This window comes from Bos taurus, chromosome 5 (assembly GCF_002263795.3).
Source record: "Bos taurus isolate L1 Dominette 01449 registration number 42190680 breed Hereford chromosome 5, ARS-UCD2.0, whole genome shotgun sequence".
In the NCBI taxonomy this organism is placed as follows: Eukaryota; Metazoa; Chordata; class Mammalia; order Artiodactyla; family Bovidae; genus Bos; species Bos taurus.
Genome location: NC_037332.1, coordinates 42,611,103 through 42,632,280, shown reverse-complemented (window position 1 = coordinate 42,632,280; position 21,178 = coordinate 42,611,103). Strand labels below are relative to the sequence as shown.

The 21,178-nt window shown below is 38.5% G+C and overlaps 1 protein-coding gene across 3 annotated transcripts in view; it reads right to left on the bottom strand.

The window, feature by feature from the left end:
* PTPRR (protein tyrosine phosphatase receptor type R) overlaps positions 1 to 20,757 on the bottom strand; it is a 273,204-nt gene extending 252,447 nt beyond the window's left edge. For 2 of the 3 annotated variants that reach the window (XM_059886567.1, XM_010805079.3), the window contains exon 1: positions 20,315 to 20,757. In XM_059886567.1, coding sequence (XP_059742550.1) covers positions 20,315 to 20,372 — 58 coding nt within the window. In that variant the 5' untranslated portion in view covers positions 20,373 to 20,757. 3 annotated transcript variants of the gene reach the window in all.
* Between the last annotated feature and the right edge of the window lie 421 nt (positions 20,758 to 21,178).

Below are 21,178 nucleotides of genomic sequence, written 5' to 3'. Positions count from 1 at the left end.
GTGGAAGTATGGAAGTCGTGGAAAGAGTGTACCAAGGAGTCTGTGATTGGCAGTGTCCAGTGTCACTGACAGTCTGAGAGTTGAAACAACTCTGAACACTTGCATAGGATTTATTGACCTAAAATTCATCAATGGACAGCTGACCCTGGATATTCAGAGCATCAGACTCAACATGGAAAAGCTCTGGGTATAGCATTAGAAATACAAAGCTAACCATCTTCCACTGTTGAGTCTTTAAACAAAAATAAAGTAATTTTTAAGGACTTAAAAGGTTAAGGAAGATTCTGAGTCTGGGTAAGACTCACTCTGCCTTGTTAACTATAATAAACAGAGCTATAAAATCTAAACAAAATGCATAAAACAGCTTTCTGAGGACTCTGGGAAGTAAACAGTAGCAGAGCGATTAGGGATGAAGAACAGAATTCAAAATTGCACAACACCAGCAGTAAGTTTACCATTTCTCCCTGCCTCCAGTATTCTCTAGCCAACCCACAGTGTACACCAGAGTATAGACAAGGATAGCTCCAGGAGAAAATACAACACCATACTTTGTGAGATGCAGTTGAAGCAGTGCCTAGAGGAAAGCTTACAGCATAAATGTTTGTATTAGAAAAGAAGAGAGGTCTCAAATCAATAATCTAAGCCTCTACTTTAGGAAACCAGAAAAAAAAAGAGCAAAATAAATGTAAAGAATGTAGAGGAAAATAAATTAAGAAGTTAAAATGAGAAATAATTATATTGAAAATAGGAAACAATAAAGAAAATCAATGAAACAAAAGTTTATTCTTTGAAAACATCAATAAATTGATAAATTTCTAGCAAGACTGACAAACAGAGAAGACACAGATTGCCAACATCAGATGAAAGAAAGAATATCACTATATACCCAGCAGACATGAAAAGGATAATGAGAAAATAAATGTGTACAACTCTTTGCATCTACATTTAACAACTTAGATGAAATGACCAACTGAAACCCTAGAAAATAATGGAACTCACACAAGATGAAATATGTTACCTAAATTGTCCTAAAATTATAAAAGAAATTGAATTTCTACTTAAGTTTTCTTATAGAAAAGAAATCTTCAAGATCAAATGGTTTCACTGGCAAATTGAAACACTTAAAGACAAAATTAACTTCATTTATACATAACCTCTCCCAGAAAATAGAAGAAAAAGGAACATTCCTCAAAGCACTTTATGAGGCCAAAATTACTCTGATAACAAAACCAGAAAGAGACCCTACTAAAAAAGAAAACTAAAGACCAAATATTGGTTGTGAATATATATGTAAAAATCCTCAAGAGCATATTAGCAAATTGAATGCAGAAATATAAAAGATAATACGTAACCAAGTAAGGCTTATACTGGGAATGTAAGGCTGCTTTAATATTTAAAAAGCAATCAACCTAATCCATCATATTGACAGTCTAATGAAGGAAAATCATATTATCATACCAAGTGATGCAGAAAGAGCATTTGACAAAATTCATATCAACTTACAGTGAAAAAAAAAAGCAAACCAGAAATAGAAGGGAACTTCTACAAACTTGTAAAAGACACCTACACAAAAACTCACAGCTAACAATAGGTTTATCTTCCTTCTCTTAAGAATAGAGAACAAGACAATGACACTCATCACTCTTATACAACACTCTACTGAATGAAAGTCCTATTTATTGCCAGTAAACAAAGAAAAGAAGTAAAAGGCACACATAGTGGAGAAGAAAAAATAAAATTGTTCTATTTGTGGAAAGGATGATTGTCTATGTATAAAATCCTAAGGAACTCATCAAAATTTTGATACAACAGGTGAGTTTAGCAAGTGAATAGACTGTAATATTAACCTATGAAATCAATGGCATTTCTACAAGCTAGCAATGTACAACTGAAAACTGAATTTTAAAAAATATTTACAACAGTTACAAAAAATAAAATACTCAGGTATAATTCTAACAAAATATGTACAAAATATATATACTGAAAATTACAAAACGCTGAGAAAGTAAAACAAGAAGAACTGAATAGACATACTGTGTTCATGAATTGGAAGTCTTTATATAATGAAGATTTCATTATCCCCAATGACAATAAAAATTCAAGCAAAATTCTACACATATAATAGATTGATTCTAAAGTAGAATAAACAATTTTAAATGAAGAATAATGGTGACAGAATACTACTCTCCTATTCTAGGACTTGCGATAAAGCTACAGTAATCAATATAGTGGAGTATTAGCAAAGAAAGAGGTAGATAATGAGACAAAACAGAGTTCAAAAACAGATTGATGCATGGCAAAAACCACCACAAGAATGTAAAGTAATTAGTCTCCAATTAAAATTAATTAATTAATTAATTAAAACAGATCCAGAGAAAATGTCACCATTTGATTTTTTTATAAAGATGTAAAAACAATAAAGGATAGTTTTTTTCAAAATCATATTGGAACAATCAGACATCCATTTGTAACAAAATGAATCTCTATACAAACTTCATAGAAATGATCTTAATAAAGTTCACAGATCCAAATATATAATATACAACTATAAAACTTCTAGAATAAAATACAGGAGAAAATCTTTATAACTAGGGTTAGGCAGAAAATTCTTAAAGATGTCACCAAAATCACAATCCATAAGAGAAAAAGAATTGATCAATTGGACTGGATTGAAACAGAAAAACTTTTGCTCTGTTTAAGACACTGTTAAGAGAATGAAACAGCAAGCTAAAGAGTGGCAAAAAGTAATTGCAAATCACATATCCAACAAGGGACTTGTAATAAGAAAAAATAAAGAACTCAAGAAATTTAACAGTAGGAAAACAAAACAAACCAATTTAAAACTAGGCTAAAGATTTGAACAGACACAAAGTCAAAGATACATGAATGGCAAAGAGGCACATGAATATTACCCCAGTAATGAAATGCATATTAAAACTGTGATATGATAACACTACATACCTCTTAGAATTGCTAAAATCAAAAATACTAATGATACTCAGATAGTAAACAAACTTTTGCAGCAACTCTATGCATAATTGCTCTAAAGTGGAATAAACTCAAATGTCCTTCGATTGATGAATGGAAAGCAAACTGATACATCTATACAATGGAACATCGCTCATCAATTTTAAAAAAATGAAGTATTGATCTGCAAAACAATTTGGATTACTCTCAAAGGCATTAGGCTGAGGAAAGGAAGACACTTGCAGAAAGTCCATTTATAGAACATTCTTGAAAAGCAAAAACTAATACTGAAAAGAAAAAACTAGATCAATGATTATTAGGTTATCAGTTGAGAAGCAGGGGGAGTAGAATGAAGGAGTTCTTTGGAGTGACAGAACTTTTCTGTATACGATATGATTACATGAATCTATAGATAAGTTAAAATTCATTGCACTATATTCCAAATAAAGGCAATAGATTATGCTATATTATGCTTTGTAAGCTACCTTTTCACTCAATACTGTATCAAAACATCTTTTCTCATCACTAAATGTTTATCTATCTCATTCACAAATGATTGATAAATGTACAGAAAGTAATTTCAGAGTTGACGGGGAAGAAAGCTAGATGTAATTGGATTGAGGATCAAGTGGGAGATAAATGAGAAATAATATGTATAACAACTCTTACAACAAACTTCAGTGTGATAAGAGAGTAGCAGTGTATTAACAGGAAGGGAAAGTAGGGTTGAGGGATTTTTTTTTTTTTTCCACTATAGGAGAGGTCTGAGTACATTTAATCCATAAAGGGAAAGAGCTAGTTGAGAAGGAGTGGTTGGAAATACCACTAAAAGAAAAAACAGATGGAATAATCAATAGACTGAGCCTCCCCAGAAGACTGGAGGAGTTGGGATCCAGAGTAGTCAGAAGGATGAGCCTTGGATTGGAGGGAGGTATTTCTTCCATTATAATATGGGGATACAGGAGAGGCAGGAAGATGAAGGATGTTAATGGATTTGGCAGTGGAAGTTGAGCTAGTTTTCTTCTGACAGTTTCTATTTTCTCCGTGAAGGAGATGAAGCTATCTCATAACAGAGAGAGGATAAGAGAGCAAAGATTGGAGATCCCAGGAGAACTGAGAAGGACTGAAGAAACTTCTTGTAAGGAATGAAAAAGAAAGTAGATATGAGATGAGTAATAGGATTCCTCATCTTCACTGAGAGCTCAGTGACAATTTTTTCAATTTCTAAGGGACAGAGCTCCCTCACAGAATAGTGACTAGCTTGTCGAAGATACTTAACTGCATTTAAAATAAAAGTACGTTTATCATAGAATGACATTTACAGGACAATAACCAATTTTGATGGTCATAAAATTCCACAATTGAAATTTCATTCTGGATATGACCCTGATAATCTCTGAAGAGATGTATAACAAAGGAAAGAGAAAATATGTAAAATCACAATGTGATATTATGATTATGTACATTATGATTCATTATTTCTAATTCAACTTTGGTAACTCTGGATGCATAAGGTAGAATGGCCTCACATACACCCTCTCAGAGTAAGTCCTATGTATTGCAGCTGTTTAAATCAGTGTCAGTGACTTGGGAAAGGAACAAAGGATGAAACAGTGGTCACCAAAGAGACCTGAAAAAGTGAACAATCAAAAAAGGGCAACTTTGTTTTCTGATTATTTTGTAAAAGGACAATTGTTGTTTTTCAAAGATTGCCAGCACTTTCTTCTCTAGAAAGGAGATGCAAATAGATAACATCAAGGAAGTCCCTTGGGAATTTCTACATGAGCTATGACAAGGTTCTCATTTGATTTGTAAATGCCTCTCAGGAAAAGTTAAAAATACCTAAGTACCAGTAAAAGTTTACTTAGAAAATGCCAATTAGTAGAACTGAGAAAGGAAAGAAACATGCTTTAAAAAAAAAAAAAAAAAAGCAGTGGTTTAAGAGATTAGAGACCTAGATTGTATCTTTAACACCCACCACACCCCGTCTATCGGAACTTGAGTTACGGTCCTCAACCTCTCTGAGCCTGTTTTCTCATCAGAAAATGAAGGTGGTTCTTGTATTACAGGTCTACAACCAGATTAGAAATGTACTTTACAAGAGAGTACAGTACATTCTTTAAAGCGAGCCTCAATTCAGTTAGATTTCACATGGCACTGATTTTTCTCTAAAGAGGTAAGTTTTTCCATAAGAACAATCTAGGACTCTTTGGGAACTTAAAGGAGGATTTTCAGAAGTGCTATCCTTGGATGGAAGGAGTTTAACATTAAAACAATTCTTCCAGTTGTTCTGTAATACTACTCACTACTGTTAATGCTAACCCGTGAAGTCACCATGGCACTAATCTCCAGTTAGAAGCACCCACAGTACCAACACTGAATCTTCCTGGTGAACAAACACAGCCTTCCCAAGATGCGGCAACTGAGGTGCATTAGGATAACCTTCCAGGTATAACAGGCACTCACTCATGTCTTATTAGCAAGGTATATTAGTGTTTTGAAAATTCCATTGTGGCTCTGTCTATATATATTAACATAAAGCTAATTTTGCAAAATTCAGTTTGTGTCTTAGTTATGTTCTTACAACACGTGTTATATTATGTATGCATATATTTATATGTGCACACACTTGTTTTGTATCCTGATACCAAATAATCAATTTGATTAAAAAAAAAGTTCATCTTCAGACCAGTAAATGAATCATAAAAAGTAAAATAATGTGTGCGTGCTGCATTATTAGTCGTGTCTGACTCTTTGCAGCCCCATGGAGGAGCCCTCCAGATTCCTCTGTCCATGGGATTTCCCAGGTGAAAATATTAGAGTGAATTGCCATTTCCTTTTGCAGGTGATTTTCCTGATTCAGGGGTGGAGACTCGTGTATACCGAGTCTCCTGCATTGCAGGCAGATTCTTTACCCACTGAGCCATTGTTTCTAAAAGATAACAATTATAAATTTTAATTGAATTATATATATATATAAAAATTTTAAACAATCATGGGCCCTCCCATGATTACCATGATTTACTAAAAGGCCCTCCCTTTCAGTAAAAGAGCTTGTTACCAAAAGAACACTCCCTTCCAGAAATGTTTTTTCCTAAAATTTAGTATATGCCCTAGTCTCTAAGATATAAAAACATAGTTCCATGAGGAAGCTCTATGTCTTCTTCTAATATTATTTAAATGTTTCAAGTGTTTGACCAGTGATATACCTAGTATATCAATAATAAAAATTAAAAAAAAACACCACAGTAACTCGTCTTACTTTTATAGAACTGCTTCTATTTTTTTCTATGTAGGAAAGGGCCTGAATCTTACAACAATAAGGAAAGATTTTTATTAAGGCATCTTGCAACTTTTTCTGCATGCTCTTTGGTATAAACACTCCTTCATATTTCCTCAAATATCCTGTTAGAACTAATGTGGTTCCTACTCCCACTTAGAGCCCACTGTAACTACTCTGGGAGTCCCTCCATTCTTCCTATTTATCTCTTCCATCCAAAGTTGAGCTCCATGACAGAAAACTCTATCTGGAAGCCACAGAAATAGACAGTCATTTCAGCAAACATCCACTGTGTGCCATGTGCCCGTGGTAAAATTATAATGAAAGGACTTCATGCTTCCTGGGTTTTGCCCAGCTTTAGTAGCCATATGTTTCATCTGATAAATTAGTATTACAGAGTGAAATTTAATGCAATTAGGACAGCACCCTTTGGGGCAGTGTGACTAGACAGAAGTCATAAAGAAGTGAGGTTAAGACCACGGCCTCGGACTCTGCTGGAGGAAGTGAGATTTATATTGGCTCAAGAGAAGCAGTCAGATGCTCCCCAGTTCCTCAAGAACTGAGTTGAAAGATGCTTGGAGGAGAGGTTGACAAGAGTGAAAGCTACTATCTCTTCAACTCTACACAGCAGTTAAGAGAAGATCTTCATCAAGATATGCCCTCTTGGGAAATGCAGAAGTGGGGAAAATGATCATACAGCTAGAAAGCTAAGTAACACTAGCCTCTGCAGAAATCATAGAAATTGAGTTCCATATGCATTTGTAGAGTGATAAAGCTCTAAATATACTTGTAAAATATAACTTTTATGCCTCATTGTTATGCAAGCATTTAAAATATTGCTATTTATAGAGATTATAAACTATTATCATCTTTTTTATAGTAGAATTCTCCAAATGACTTGAAAGGTGTACTTCAGTTGCAAGAAAAAGAAAAATATCTGTTTTAAGGATAATTCTCATAGTAGATTAAGAATTATATTAAAAATAGCAAAATGAATATTAGAACATATAAAAATTACAATATTTTCATAGTAATGACAGTATGGTATGCTGTGCTCAGTCACTCAGTCGTGTCCAACTCTTTATGACCCCACTGACTATAGCCCACCAGGCTCCTCTGTCCATGGGACTCTCCAGGCAAGAATACTGGAGTGGCTTGCCATGCCCTCCTCCAGGAGATCTTCCTGACTCAGGAATCAAACCTGTGTCTCTTAAGTCTCCTGCATTGGCAGGCAGGTTCTTTACCACTAGCTATACCTGGGAAGCCCCAGTAATGATACTATAGAGAGTAAGGAAGGAGGTCCATGGTGGCCACTTGAAGAAATCTTGTCCTGTGTTCCTCTGCCTGTATTTAGGGATTTGAGGAGCACAGGGCACTTGGTAGGTCCTTCAGGTCAACACCTCTACTCCATCCTGTCCTGGTCCCTTCATCCATCACTTGAAATTAACACCACTGGTCAAAGGTACTGCTTCCTCAGAAGACACTGTTTTTTTTTTTTTTTCACTGTTCTTTGAAAAAAAATGAACATTTGCTAGGGAAAGACCACACAATTAACAGTTATTTTTATCAGGAGTAGATCACTGTGTCACATCTTTCCTAAAATAGTGCTAGTGGAGGAGAGACCTCTCTTGCAATGGGAAGTAAAAAGAACACTCTTTAATTGGGGTGGAGAGGAAGGAGAAGGCAGGAGGTTGAGATTCAGCCTGAGCACAGAGCTCCAGAGAGTGAGCTTCAAGACGTCAAGGGCAGGGTGGGGGGAGCAGGGAAGGGGCTGCCAGCAGCGGGGGCTGATGCCTTAGGCTGAAGTATGGGAGACCCAAAGCACTTTTGCTTCAGGCTCAGGGCAGGACTGGTTTGGAGGCACAGACTCTGTACCCATGGTGAATTTATGGTCGACTCAGCAGAACTTAACGCTAGGGGAGGTGGGTTGCCTGATCCACAGAATGCATATCTGATTTCATGAAGCCTACTCCCTCCCCTCCCACATACACACCTCAAAGGTGTGGGCAAGGCTCTTACAGTGGAGTATGGAAACCATGCAATGCACAGAGCTTGCAAGGTGTCCGTGGACACGCAGAAGGTTCAACATTAGAAGTGGGATATTTTGGCTCCTGTTGGATGTTGTGAATTCAGATAGATTGTAGAGTGAGACAGCAGGAGGGGTGATACTACCAATTCTACCCCAAACCTAAGACTTAAGGTCTTTACCAGAAGGGAGATTGCCCATAATTGCAGCACCTCTGGTGGCTATGGAGTTATTTTTCTCTTATGTTCTCCAGTTTGGCAAACAGCATTCATTGCTTCCAACACAAGCTTACTAGTTATGAGCAATTTTTAATTCATAAGGCAAAAGTTCTATTAGTATTTTCTTTTTAATGGAGGTACAAAAATTAGATTTTCATGGCAAGAACTCTTCACAAAAGAAGGCTTCAGAGTGAATTTCTTTTTAATGGGCAATAGTCAGTGTGCACACTTTTTCCTTTTCAAGTATGGAACCTGAAATACAGGACCAATGAAAGTTTTCACATGCTAATATGATAATTCTCACAACTATTGCCATTGAATATATGCAGTGTTCCAGCCCCATGCTGTGGGCCTTATGAATTAGCTCCTTAAATCCTTAAACCACCCTATGAGGTAGTTACCATGGTATTAGCCTTTTATTCTGATAAGAAAAGGGAAGCACAGAGAATTTAAACAGTAAATAGCAGAGATGGGATTCCAGCCCAGGAAGTCAGATTCTAGAGCTTAACTTTTTTATTTTTACTCTGCTACATGAGTTAGAGTATATTTTTGCTGTTTCTGTAGTACAAGCATACCGTTTCAAACAAACTTTCTATCCTAAAGGGTGAGATGATTATACTATAGAAAGCATTTGGGATAGATATTGGTACGTCATAGGGATTAAATAGACCTGGTGGCTCAGACAGTAAAGAATCTGCCTGCAATTCAGGAGACCTGGTTTCAATAGAAGAGAATGGCTACCCACTCCAGTATTCTTGCCTGGAGAATTCCACAGACAAAGGAGCCTGCTGGGCTGCAGTCCATGAGGCCACACAGAGTTGGATATGACTGAGCAACTAACACTTTCACACTTAGCACATCACAGGAATTTAGGAAATAGTCATTTGTATTTCCCTTCTTTTCTTATAATGAAATCTATTTGTCTCTTCCCTATAAATCCAATGTTTATCTAGAGAGGAGACCCTTTTGTTATATTTTCATAGCTTCAGATAATGTTCAGATTTAGGAATTACAAACAGCCTGATAAATGTTATAATCCAAGCTCTCTAAGAATCAGCCACTCCCATTTTGAAGAAATAAGTCACTCAGAAAGGACCAGTGGACACCTGATGGGGAATCTTGATGCTCTGTAGATACAGAGGGACCCAGGAATGCCAAGAGCCCTGCCCAACTGGACCAGACCTGTGAGCACCTGTGAGAATTCCCCTAGGGAGCTTCTTAACTGCCATGGAGTGTTCAGAGGTACTGAAACAGCCAACCCACCACGAACCTAACTTTGCATATCGGAGGTTAGCACCATGAAAAAGTTTTCATAGTTGAATTCTGATTTTTCTGATGGGTTGCAGCTCTCCCAGGGAGCCAGACTGGAGCTATACATGGTAGGTCACCTGAGATAAAATCAGCAGGATAGAATCCTGAGATCAAGTGGGTCTGGGTAGCAAGGTCGGGGTATTAGGGAGTGATGAGTCGTCCCTTGAACAGGTGAAGGCTGTGCTTGATAATCCCCAATAAAAGGTCTTCCCACCTCCATGTCCCTGCTTGCTTTCCTTTTACATTCAAACACTCCTATCTTCTCCAGTGCCCAGTGAACCATGGGCAGCCTTCCATGTGGACTAGAGCCCAGTGATCTAGAAGTTCCATAGGCTACAAATAGCAAGCAGGAGAGTGTCAGTCAGTCAGAAGAGGAGAAGTCTTCTGAGCAGCAGTCCTAAAAGACTAGAGCAGCAGTCCTAAAAGAGGTTCTTAGAGCTATGAGTTTCAGCCTTGGTCACACGTCTGAACTTCTCATTCTGCATCTGTGCCTAGTGAGGCTAGTTAGGGAGGCAGCTTCTAGGACAAGTCTGGGCTATCTGCTAAGCAACACAGTGCAATAAGAACTAGATATTTCAGACCTATGGTGTTTAGGAAAAGGTGAAAAGGTTATCTATTTTCAATTACCATGAGGTAAGCCCCCCAAAATTTGCATTTTACTAATATATTCACTTAAATAAGGATTTGCTGAAGACATGATAGATAGATAATACATTTAGATGCTTATAGGTAAGGCATTAGGAGAGAGACTTAGGGGAGAGGTGAATTTGGAGGAGAAGTATGTTAAACTATTTTATTGAGGGGTTTGGTGTGGGGTGTAGAAGAGGGACTAGGAGAATGAGATCTGACATCCTGGGCCTGGCCAGGCTCTCTTCAGCCTCTCAGTGGCCAGAAGAAATAGGTGGATGCTTTGAAGCTTCAAAATCCATCACAAACCTGCCCATTAGTAGGCTCAGACCAAAGAGAGAGGAACTATGCAGATAAGATTCAACTGAAAAAGAGGTTGGAATGCAGAATCTCTCTTGGGCATGTATGCTTCTCTAGCATTGGCTCAAATACAAAAAGAATGAGAAATTGCTCCAAGATACTGGTTGATCATTTAGCATCTGACCTCTCCCACCCCTAGTCAAATAATACCTAACACTTACATGGCACTTACTAAGACAGCACAGTCTATTTTACATTATCCTATTTAACACACAACAACAACTCTATAATACATGGTCTCCATTTTTAAAAGAAGAAATTGAGATGTGGAAAGATCAAGCAATTTACTCCAAGTTATAGAGAGATAGTAGGGATTCCCTCATAGCTCAGTTGGTAAAGAATCTGCCTATAATGCAGGAGACCCAGGTTCAAATCCTGGGTCAGGAAGATCCTATCCTCCCTGGAGAAGGAAATGACAATCCACTTCAATATTTTTGCCTGGGAAATCTCACGGGCAGAGCCTTGGGAAATGTAGTCCATGGAGTCGCAAGAGTCAGACACAAAATAGGGACTAAACCACCATAGAGACAGTAAGTGACCATGACTGCATTTGAAACTGATCACCATATACATGCTCTTAACTGCTACAGTACACTGCTAAGCATTATCTAAAAATATGGCATTTTCTCCTTTATTTCAATTTTCTCTTTACTTTTCTGCTTAAGCTATTTCATTTTCTTCCAGGGAGAATAAAAATACTGTCTTAAATCAACAAGAGACCAAGAAAGTGAATTACTTTAAAATCACAAACTATAAATTTATATTTATAGATTGATGGCCTTGCGGACTAACTCATCATGATATAATGTTTGGCATAGTTTGTATTGAGCCTCTTCCCCAGGTAAGTGAAAGTATCCCAGTACTGGGAGCTGACTTTGTGTAGTTATACACATCGCCTATTTTCCCCTCCAGTCTCAGTTAGGAATTGAATCACTACTGTAGTGATATGGCAGAAGAGTTTTACTCTGTACACATTGCTGTATAGGCCAGTAAATCACTGTGAGATAATCTTACTCTGTGCTCATTCACTGCTCTTTTTCAAAGAAACAGTAGTTTAGGCTGTCTTAAGCCCTTCTGCATAGCCAGTAAATGGACATTGCTTCACGTCCGAACTAAGACAGAAAATAGTTTATGCCCCTACTGAACTTAGTATCTGCTGCTGCTGCTGCTGCTAAGTCGCTTCAGTCGTGTCTGATTCTGTGCGACCCCAAAGATGGCAACCCACCAGGCTCCCCCATCCCTGGGATTCTCCAGGTAAGAACACTGGAGTGGGTTGCCATTTCCTTCTCCAACAAATGAAAGTGAAAAGTGAAAGTGAAGTCACTCAGTCGTGTCCGACTCTTCTCAACCCCCATGGACTGCAGCCTACCAGGCTCCTCCGTCCATGGAATTTTCCAGGCAAGAGTACTGGAGTGGGTTGCCATTGCCTTCTCCAGAACTTAGCATCTACTTCAGTGTAATTAGACACATTGATCTAGACTGCTGTTTCAGGTAAACAGTTTTGTTCTGTTGTTGGTCCCTGTGGTTGAAATTTTCATGGATATCAACAACTTAATAAAATGAAATCAATGAGAAAAGTCCAGAGTGTCATTATAAGTAGAAAATTGTCTAAATGGAAAGTGCTACTATCCACAACATAAATTTGCTAATTGTCATTCTGTGGCAAATATCTCAATAGTAGACACTTATAGCTACATTATTTGGTGAGCAGGAATTAGGAAACCTGATCTTAAAATAATATTTTACCATTAAAATGTTTCAAGCTATTAAAATCCTTTGTGTTGAGAAATATCAAAGCTACTCTAAGTGTGTCAGCATTTTAAGTGCTTTGAAGATGAAGAATGCATTTATGGCCAAGTAGGATCTTTAAAGGGAAAAATGGCTTTCTCTACCTTTTGAACTAGACTTAACAAATAGCTTTTAAGAGATTTAACAATATACTTACCATGAAACATAACCATGTTATCACTAATAATAATGGCAATAAATGAGTTTTTGATGTGTGACCCCATCATCTCAGAAGAAGTGACTTTTTATTATTCATCAACCACTCTCCATTCTTCAAGTAAAAGCATAGCTCCCATAAAGGTTTAATAAAGATTTTATCTATACATAAAAAAGAGAAAAATTGTATAAAACCATCCAATACTCAGAAATTTTCTGTGATGGTTTGGATTTTGGTAGGGGGAGCAAAGGAAGGTTGGATTATTTTTTATTTCTGCTTATTGAATACACTACCTCAAACTCCCACCTGATTTTAAATGTGTAGTTGGCTCATGTTTGTTATTTCAAGATAGCTGATCAGTAATCAGAGTTAGGGGTTCTGGGTTCATTCTTTAATGCACAGCTATCATGTTATGTATCTTGTCTAATTATTTTATCTCTTTAAAATAAACTCATTCATCTCACTCCCATCCTAAAGTAGTACTAGAAAATCATATAGGAATGTCTATCCATCTAGGAGGAGTTCAACACACACCACTAGAATAAGCATCATGCTCACAGTACACAAACTTACCTTAAACAGAATATGTTTAAATGAAAGCTATTCTGTCCCATTTCCACTGCTTTGTAACCAGTAAATATATATTGGATTGAAAGGGCAGTAGTAAAGTCAATTCTACTCTTTATGATCATGAAAGTGAGATATAATCTCTTTGTAAATATAAATTAATCAAAATTTATTTTGCCAAATACATCCTGAATATATTTATTGAATGCAACATTTATTGATGGTATACTGGATAACAAGCACAGTTCTATTAATATGTTATTAGTATACAGAGATAAAAGCTACAATTCTCTTATTGTCCTCAAAAAAAACTCAGGTTAAGAGCAGTAATAGTGAAATACACAGGGCCTCAAAGGAAAACCTAGGAAAGCTAGTTGGATGAGATGGGGTTCAAGGAAGGGTTCTCAAAGTAGGCAATGCTCAACTATGATTTAAAGTTGGAGAAAAATTATCTAGAAAACGAAGCAGAGTTGGATACTTAAAATAAATAGAACAGTATGTGAAAAGGATGAGAGGCATGGCAAACCAATCAATGAAATTTGCTTTTAGTATAACAGTGGGCAAAGCAGAACATGATGATAGGAAATAAGGATGGAGTTGGGAAATACCTGATAGTAAAAGACTTCCCCATGCTAATGAGTTTGAGTTTACCCTAAGGGAAAAGGAAATGGCTGTATTAGAGAATACAAAGTGAGAATGTGACCGAGTATGCTTTTTTCCAGTTTTACCAGGCTTGGGTGACTGTGGGGGACTCTCATGTTATTCACAATGATAGAATATATAGAAATAAAAGAAGTTGTTATGGGAAGTGCTGAGCATTAACAGCCAGATTTCTGATACTTGTGGGATCTCCAATGACTCCTAGGTAATTGTAGTGATAGGACTGGAGAGCAGGAGAGATATCTGAGATAGAAATATGAATTTCAACTTTGCTATGTAGGCCTGAATATAAACATCCACAGAGAAAGTATACAGGGATAAGAGAGGAAAAAAGACCTAGGACACATAAAGTCTACAGAGCACTAACCTATTAAAGAATGCTCAGAGAAAGACCTAAAAGTGCAACTGAGAAATGACTAGTTAGATAAGAGAGAAGCTATTGAGGAAACCAGTGGCTATCCATGGGAATCAATGAGAAGAATTTTCAAAATTAGATTTAATCTAATCTCAATATTCATTGATAAGGAAAAGATAAATTACTACCTTAACTATGTTGAATCATAATTAGAGTTGGGGAATTTGCTGTATGACTCAGGGAACTCAACTGGGGCTCTGTAACAACCTAGAAGGGTGGGATAGGGAAGATGGGAAGGAGGGAGGGGACATATGTTTATCTATGACTTACTCATGTTGATGTTCAGCTGAAACCAACACAATCCTGTAAAACAATTGTCCTTCAATCAATCAATAAATAAATTTAAAATTAAGAAAAAAAAGATTAAAGTTGGTAGAAAAGTAGATGAGAAACAGAGAAGAAATTTGAATGATAGATAATACATTTATCATTATCTGGGTTGTGGATAATACAACCCAGAATTTTTACAAGGTGCTAGTCAGGGTGTGATTTCTAATAGAATAAGCAGTCTCCATGGTTCTAGGAATGTGTGGTCTCAAATATACATACATCTATCTTCTTATATGCTAAAGATGCAGACATTACCATAGTCATTCCCATAGGTATAAAGCACTTTACAAAGAATTAAAAATATAGCCAACCAACAAGGCATTTGGGCTCTTTCAGCATCTGGCAATCAGTTGGAAGGACTTTGCCACTGAGTTCATCAATAGTTAAAGCCCATCCCCAGTTGCTCTTCATTTCCCAAAGTAGCAATGTCTGCTTGAGATTGTATGTCCCTTGGGTATGTGAGACTTCTGGGGAGCAACTTAATTTTTGGGTAAATGAGCTCTGCTGAAATCCATTCTGGAAGTGGCTAAGTTGACTAGGTGCCTTGCATGAGTGCCAAGAAGAAATTAAATGCATAAAGAGGAGACTAGAAATATTACTGTGTTGTTTTTATTTATTCAATGTATTTATCTAATCTTCAGCAGCTTTTATGCCAGGCACTGCTCCTCTCCCAGTGCTAAGATGGGCAGGATCTGCTATAGAAATAGCAGTAAACAAAATAGAAAAAAACCTGATAGCACTTATGAAAAGTGAAAGTGAAAGTCGCTCAGTTGTGTCCACTCTTTGTGACTCCATGAACTATACAGTCCATGGAATTCTCCAGGCCAGAATACTGGAGTGGGTAGCCTTTCCCTTCTCCAGGGTATCTTCCCAACCCAGGGATCAAACCCAGGTCTCCCGCATTGCAGGCAGATTCTTCACCAGCTGAGTCACAAGGTAAGCCCAGGAATACTAGAGTGGGTAGCCTATCCATTCTCCAGCGGACCTTCCTGACCCAGGAATTGAACCTGAGTCTCCTGCATTGCAGGCAGATTCTTTACCAACTGAGCTATCAGGGGTTATATGTGGAATCTAAAATAGGACACAAATGAACATATGTAGGAAACAGAAAGAGACATAGAGAACGGATCTGTTGTTGCCAAGGGGGAAGGAATGTGGGGGAGAGGATTGAGAGCTTGGAATTAGCAGATGCAAACTAGTATGTATAAAATGGGGAAACACCAAGGTCCTACTATATAGCACAGGGAACTTTAACTGTATATATTAAATATCCTGTGATAAACCAGAATGGAAAAGAATATGAAAAAGAGTATCTGTATGAGTTACTGAGTAACTTTGCTATAAAGCAGAAATTAACACACCATTGTAAATCAACTATACTTCAATAAAATTAATAATAAAATGTAACCAAGGAAGGGTATTGGAAGATTTCAGGGGTGATGAAATATTAATTAGGATAGTCAATGAGGGCTTCACTGAGAAAGTGATCTTTGAACAAAGACTGAAAATTGAGGGATTAAGCCATGGAAATATGGAGAAAGGATAGTTCAGGCAAAGAAATAAAACTTTTCGGGAGGATGGGCAAGCACTTGTTGTCTTCTTGGAATAGGGAGGAGACCATTGTAGCTGGAGAGAGACAAAAAAGAGGAAAGCAGAGAGATATCAGAGAGGTAATATGGGAAAGGATAGAGCAGACCCCTTGCCAGTATAAGAACTATATTGAGTGAAAAACTGATTCTGGAACTCTAAGGGACTCTTCATTGAGAAAAGATATCTTAAAATATCATTTTCCTATCTGTCTACCCTTTCTTTTTAAAAAATATTTTATTCGTTTATTTTGGCTGCATTGGGTCTTAGCTGCAGTACAGGGGCTCTAGAGCACACGGGCTTCAGTAGTTGCAGTGCATGGCTTAGTCGCTTCATGGCATGTGGAATCTCAGTTCACCAACCAGGGACTGAACCCATGTTCATTGTATTGCAAGGCAGATTCTTAACCACCGGGCCACCAGGGAAGTTCCTATCCTTTCTTTTGAGGATGGTGTTTCTGCCAATGACTTCCCTGATCCTCTTAGTTTCATCACAGGAACTCTTGCTTCTCAAAGACTAGAGAAACTGACTAGGCACTTCTCTGAGAATGAAGAAGCATCGTCAGAATATACATTGAAGGTAGTCCCTGTGCCCAGAAAATCAGGTAGTAAGAACCATACAGAAATTTGAAAGAACCATTTCCAGAGCTTGAAGAGAGAATAATGCATTGAAATCAACTTGTGTTTTTTTAGCAAGACATGCACTAGGTTAAAGAAAGCTTTCCCATGAGAATCTTCAAGATATCCCAAGACTTTTACTCCTTTGTAACTAAAATATTATCAATAAATATCATCTCCCATAGTTCTTTGGGCAAAGAAAGAGAAGAAACACTGAAGGAAATAAGCTATCTGTGGCTCTTCCACATAATTATGTTACCATCCAAATCATTGGGTAGCTTGTAGTTGTCTTTTCTAGTCAAGTTGATACGTTATGTTGCTTCACAGAGGTGTAAGGAATGAGGACAATTAGGGAAAAAGAATCTGGCACCACTATCTCAATGGTGGCCTCCCAAAGAGTGTAGGATTTTATATAGAATGCAATCACAGGCCTGGAAACATGGGGTTTTTACCCTGACTATACTGTTAACTGGCACTTTAAAGTAATAATATCTACTATTTACTGAATCATAGTTTTCTCCCCTGTATAGTAAGCAGCTGGATGAACAATAACTATCACTTTTTCTGTTAAGAAGGTCTATGAAAATCAGCTGCCATGGATAGAGTTAAGTCCGGGTTCTCTGATAAACTCCATGCTCAGTAATTCATTACAGTTATCTTACCTAGAGATGTTAATTACACAGCATTGTACCCCTCTTCCTCTTTTTGCTCCCATAGATGTTGCAAACAGATTGCAATACTTGTCCCTGTTAAGTCATCAGAACTCAGGGTTGGTCAGAATTTTTTTTTTTTTTCTTGCATAGTGACTCAGGCGATCATGACCCAACAGTTGGAGAGGGCACTCAAGGTGAAAACAGTTTGCTACTTTACCATTAGGAGAATGACTATGGAAGTTAACGGTTTCTAGTATAGCTACGAAGAGCACTCACATCCTGGCAGCCAATTTCTCCCATCCTGAAAGAGGTCTAACCTATCATCAGTTCTGCCAGCATAAAGTAGTGGCTGGTACCCGGGGCACAACCAAACAGATCAATTAGCTTTTCAGCCAAAGAGGCTTGACTACATAGAATTCATTCTCCTTCTTTATAAAGCCCACTTTCCTCCTGAGAAGAGAGCCTTCTGTAAGAGAAGCCAAATGAGACATTCAACAAGTAGAGACTATCACTGACTTCTTGATCTTTGTCCTTCTACTCACTCACTTTTTTATTACCCAAATCTACAGGAGCTGAGATCGAGAAAGCTGATTCGTCTAAGTTCTAATGAAAAGTCCTAACAATGTTATTTAGATAACTGTGATGAATTTTAATCTGATGACAGCTTGTGACCCACAAATTGCTGTTTAAATTAAGATGCATTCAAAATGAAACTGGCAAGACAACCACGATATTAAACTTGCAATCTGCTGTGAAAAAAACACCTATTAAAAGCACTACATTAAAAATATGAATGTAATTAATTTCTATATGGCATCTTGCAACTTAAATCTGGAGACAGCCTTCAATGCCTTGTGACTAAATTCAATTGATTAATCATCTTCCTTTTTTTTTTTTTTCTTCAAATTAAGAAGTCAAAGTAGAGTTGGATTGGTTTGTCTTGGTAATACACCCTTTGGCAGAGCTCCAGGTATAATCTAGGGCTACAGACTTTTAGGTTTCTCTTTTGATGAACAGAAGTCCTCTATTTCCTCATCCCAAATGTTCACCTACAACAAATTTATAAATGTTTTCCACCTGCTTAGTTTTAAGGTTATTTATAGCTTTTAAGTTATAATTACTCAAGATACATTAAATGTTATCTTTAGAAATGTTATATATTAGTTTTAAAAATAACAACACTAATATTTTTCATAGATCAGTTCAAATCATTCCTAAATTTGATAGGAACTGAGGATATTTTTGGTAATAGCTATTTGTGTCAGGGGTATAATAAAACAATAATGTAAATAAAATTCAACCCAATGTGTATGTTTTCATTTCATATTTTGACATTAAAGAATTGTATGCAGTAATAAAAGGATTTACTATAACTGTTTGCAAATAATTTAATGACCATGTCATAGCTACATCCTAGTTTTCAAAGTGCTAAAGAACTACTGAAAATTCCACAATATAACATCATAATTATAACAATTAACATGGGTACTTAATTATAGCCTGAATGTTCTTATACATTACTTGTTCAAGAGATTCACAATACATTAAAATAGCATTAGCTAGAAATACGGAGGTACCATCTTTCACTCTCACTATTGCCTACACAGAAAAGGACTCACCCACACTCTTTTTAAAAGATACCCTAAAATTTCAATTTTGTATCCATTCTCTTTACACACTATCTCCGGACTGTAGTATATACTCAATAAAATATTGCTTGGAAAAATGAATGAATGCGTGTGATCGGATGACAGGCAACCTCGGGGAAAATACCTGGTCTTTGATTGCTACAGGGATACTGCACGGACAACTGCTGTCGCAGTAGGGCTCCCAAAATCTCTCTACCATATTTTATTTTGGTTCATGTGTGTGTAAAAATGATAAAGGATTCAGTCCAGCAAGTCCCTGCATCAGATCGAGGCTGCTTGTATCCAAAAAGCAGGGTGTATAGCGACATTTTATGTAAAATTCCCCAGGTACTTCCCAAGGTTTGCTTCCAAACGAAACCTGATACTGGTTCTGATATCAACTATATTTATATTTGGGAACCAGTCTCACTGTCATTCCTTTCTATACCTCATCAAACCCGTCCCAGGGACAGTGCCTACCCTGCGGTTGTTAGCTTTGAAACTGTGATTGGTTTTCTGTCTGGTGCCCTCGGAACCTGACCATGATGCTGAAAGAGACGAGAGGGTCCTATTTTAAAGCTTTCGTCCGTCTTACTGGTTTAGAATATTCGACTGACAAGAGCTGGGGCCAAAGGATCCTGGAGTGGCATCGCTAATGGGAACCGTGTATTTCGATCTTTGGGGCAGAGATGTGGTCCATCAGGTTACAGCCAATGGATCCCTGTAAGCTCTCGCTAAACCGAGAGACCTTACGGAAGTAGCCGCTGCAGTAGAAAATATTACATCCAGTAGGGAGTCTTGTCTGCCCTCCTGAAAAACGGGCAGTCAAGTGCGGAGCTTAGAAACAAAATCTGGGAGTCTAGATGGAGGGGAGGGGTGGAAGAAGCAAACCTGTATTCGCATTGAAAATGTTCATACGAGGTCAGGAAAAATCAAGGGCTGATTTTAGCTTAAGTTTTCGGCCTCAGTCTTCCAACAGGTGCAGGACTCCCTCGCCCCTACCGTTTCAGCACTGTCCTGCTTTGCCTTTCTAAGGGTTTCCTCGCGAAGCCAGCTTTCCCTAGAGTCCTGGAGCATGTGCAGTCTCCTAGCGCATCCACAGCTCTGCCGGGCAACCCCTTACCTGCAGCGTGAAGACTAAGAAGCAGGCACAGCGCAGGGAAGCCGACCGCTCTCCGCATAGTGTTTGAATTGAGCGGCGGAGGAGCAACTCCGCCACGATCCCACTTCAGGCAAAGAGGTGTTGGAAAGAGCCCCCGCCGAGAGTCCTCTGGTCTCCGGGAGGCATTCGCAGGTCCTGGGCTGGGGCTGGCAGAGCGGTGTGTGGCGCGAACAGAAGCAAGCACCAGATTCTCCACCTTAAGAGAGGAGGGGAGAAAGAGGAGTGGGAGGCGGCGGCAAGCCGGGCGGCGCTGGGCGGGGGCCGAGATCGCGGGGAGCCGCTACAGCTCGGCCTTCTGGAAGCTCCGCAGCCGCGGGGCGGGGGGAGCGGGGGAGGAGGTGGAGGGAGCCAGCCCTGGAGCCCGGGGCCAGAGCTGTGCGAGCAGCAGCCCCACCGCGTCGCGGCGACTGAGCATGCCCGGTGCTGGCCCTCGCGCCGCACGCACAGAGTTTCAAAGTGGAATTCCACTCCTCCGGGTCTTAGCGGTTGCTGCGAGGGGAGCAGGCTCTACCGCGCGGGGGTGTGGGGGAAGCATGTTGAGGCTGTCATCAGGGATCCAATATCTGTCCAAAACCTGGGAGTGGGACCAGATGAGGGCCCGACCTGAGGAACCAGAGGAGACGGCCTAAGAAAGTGTCAGCCTCCCAACTCACCCTGTCCCTTCCCCAAATCTTGGTTTACACGTGGACATAGCTCATAGATGGGAGCTGACGTTCTCTGGGCCTCCAAGTGCCAACCTCTCCAGGCTGCCCATGGGAACAGAGTACAGGTGTCTTCCGCTGAGCAGGGTTGCCAGGGGGAGAGGTCATGAGGCAGCCTGCTGAG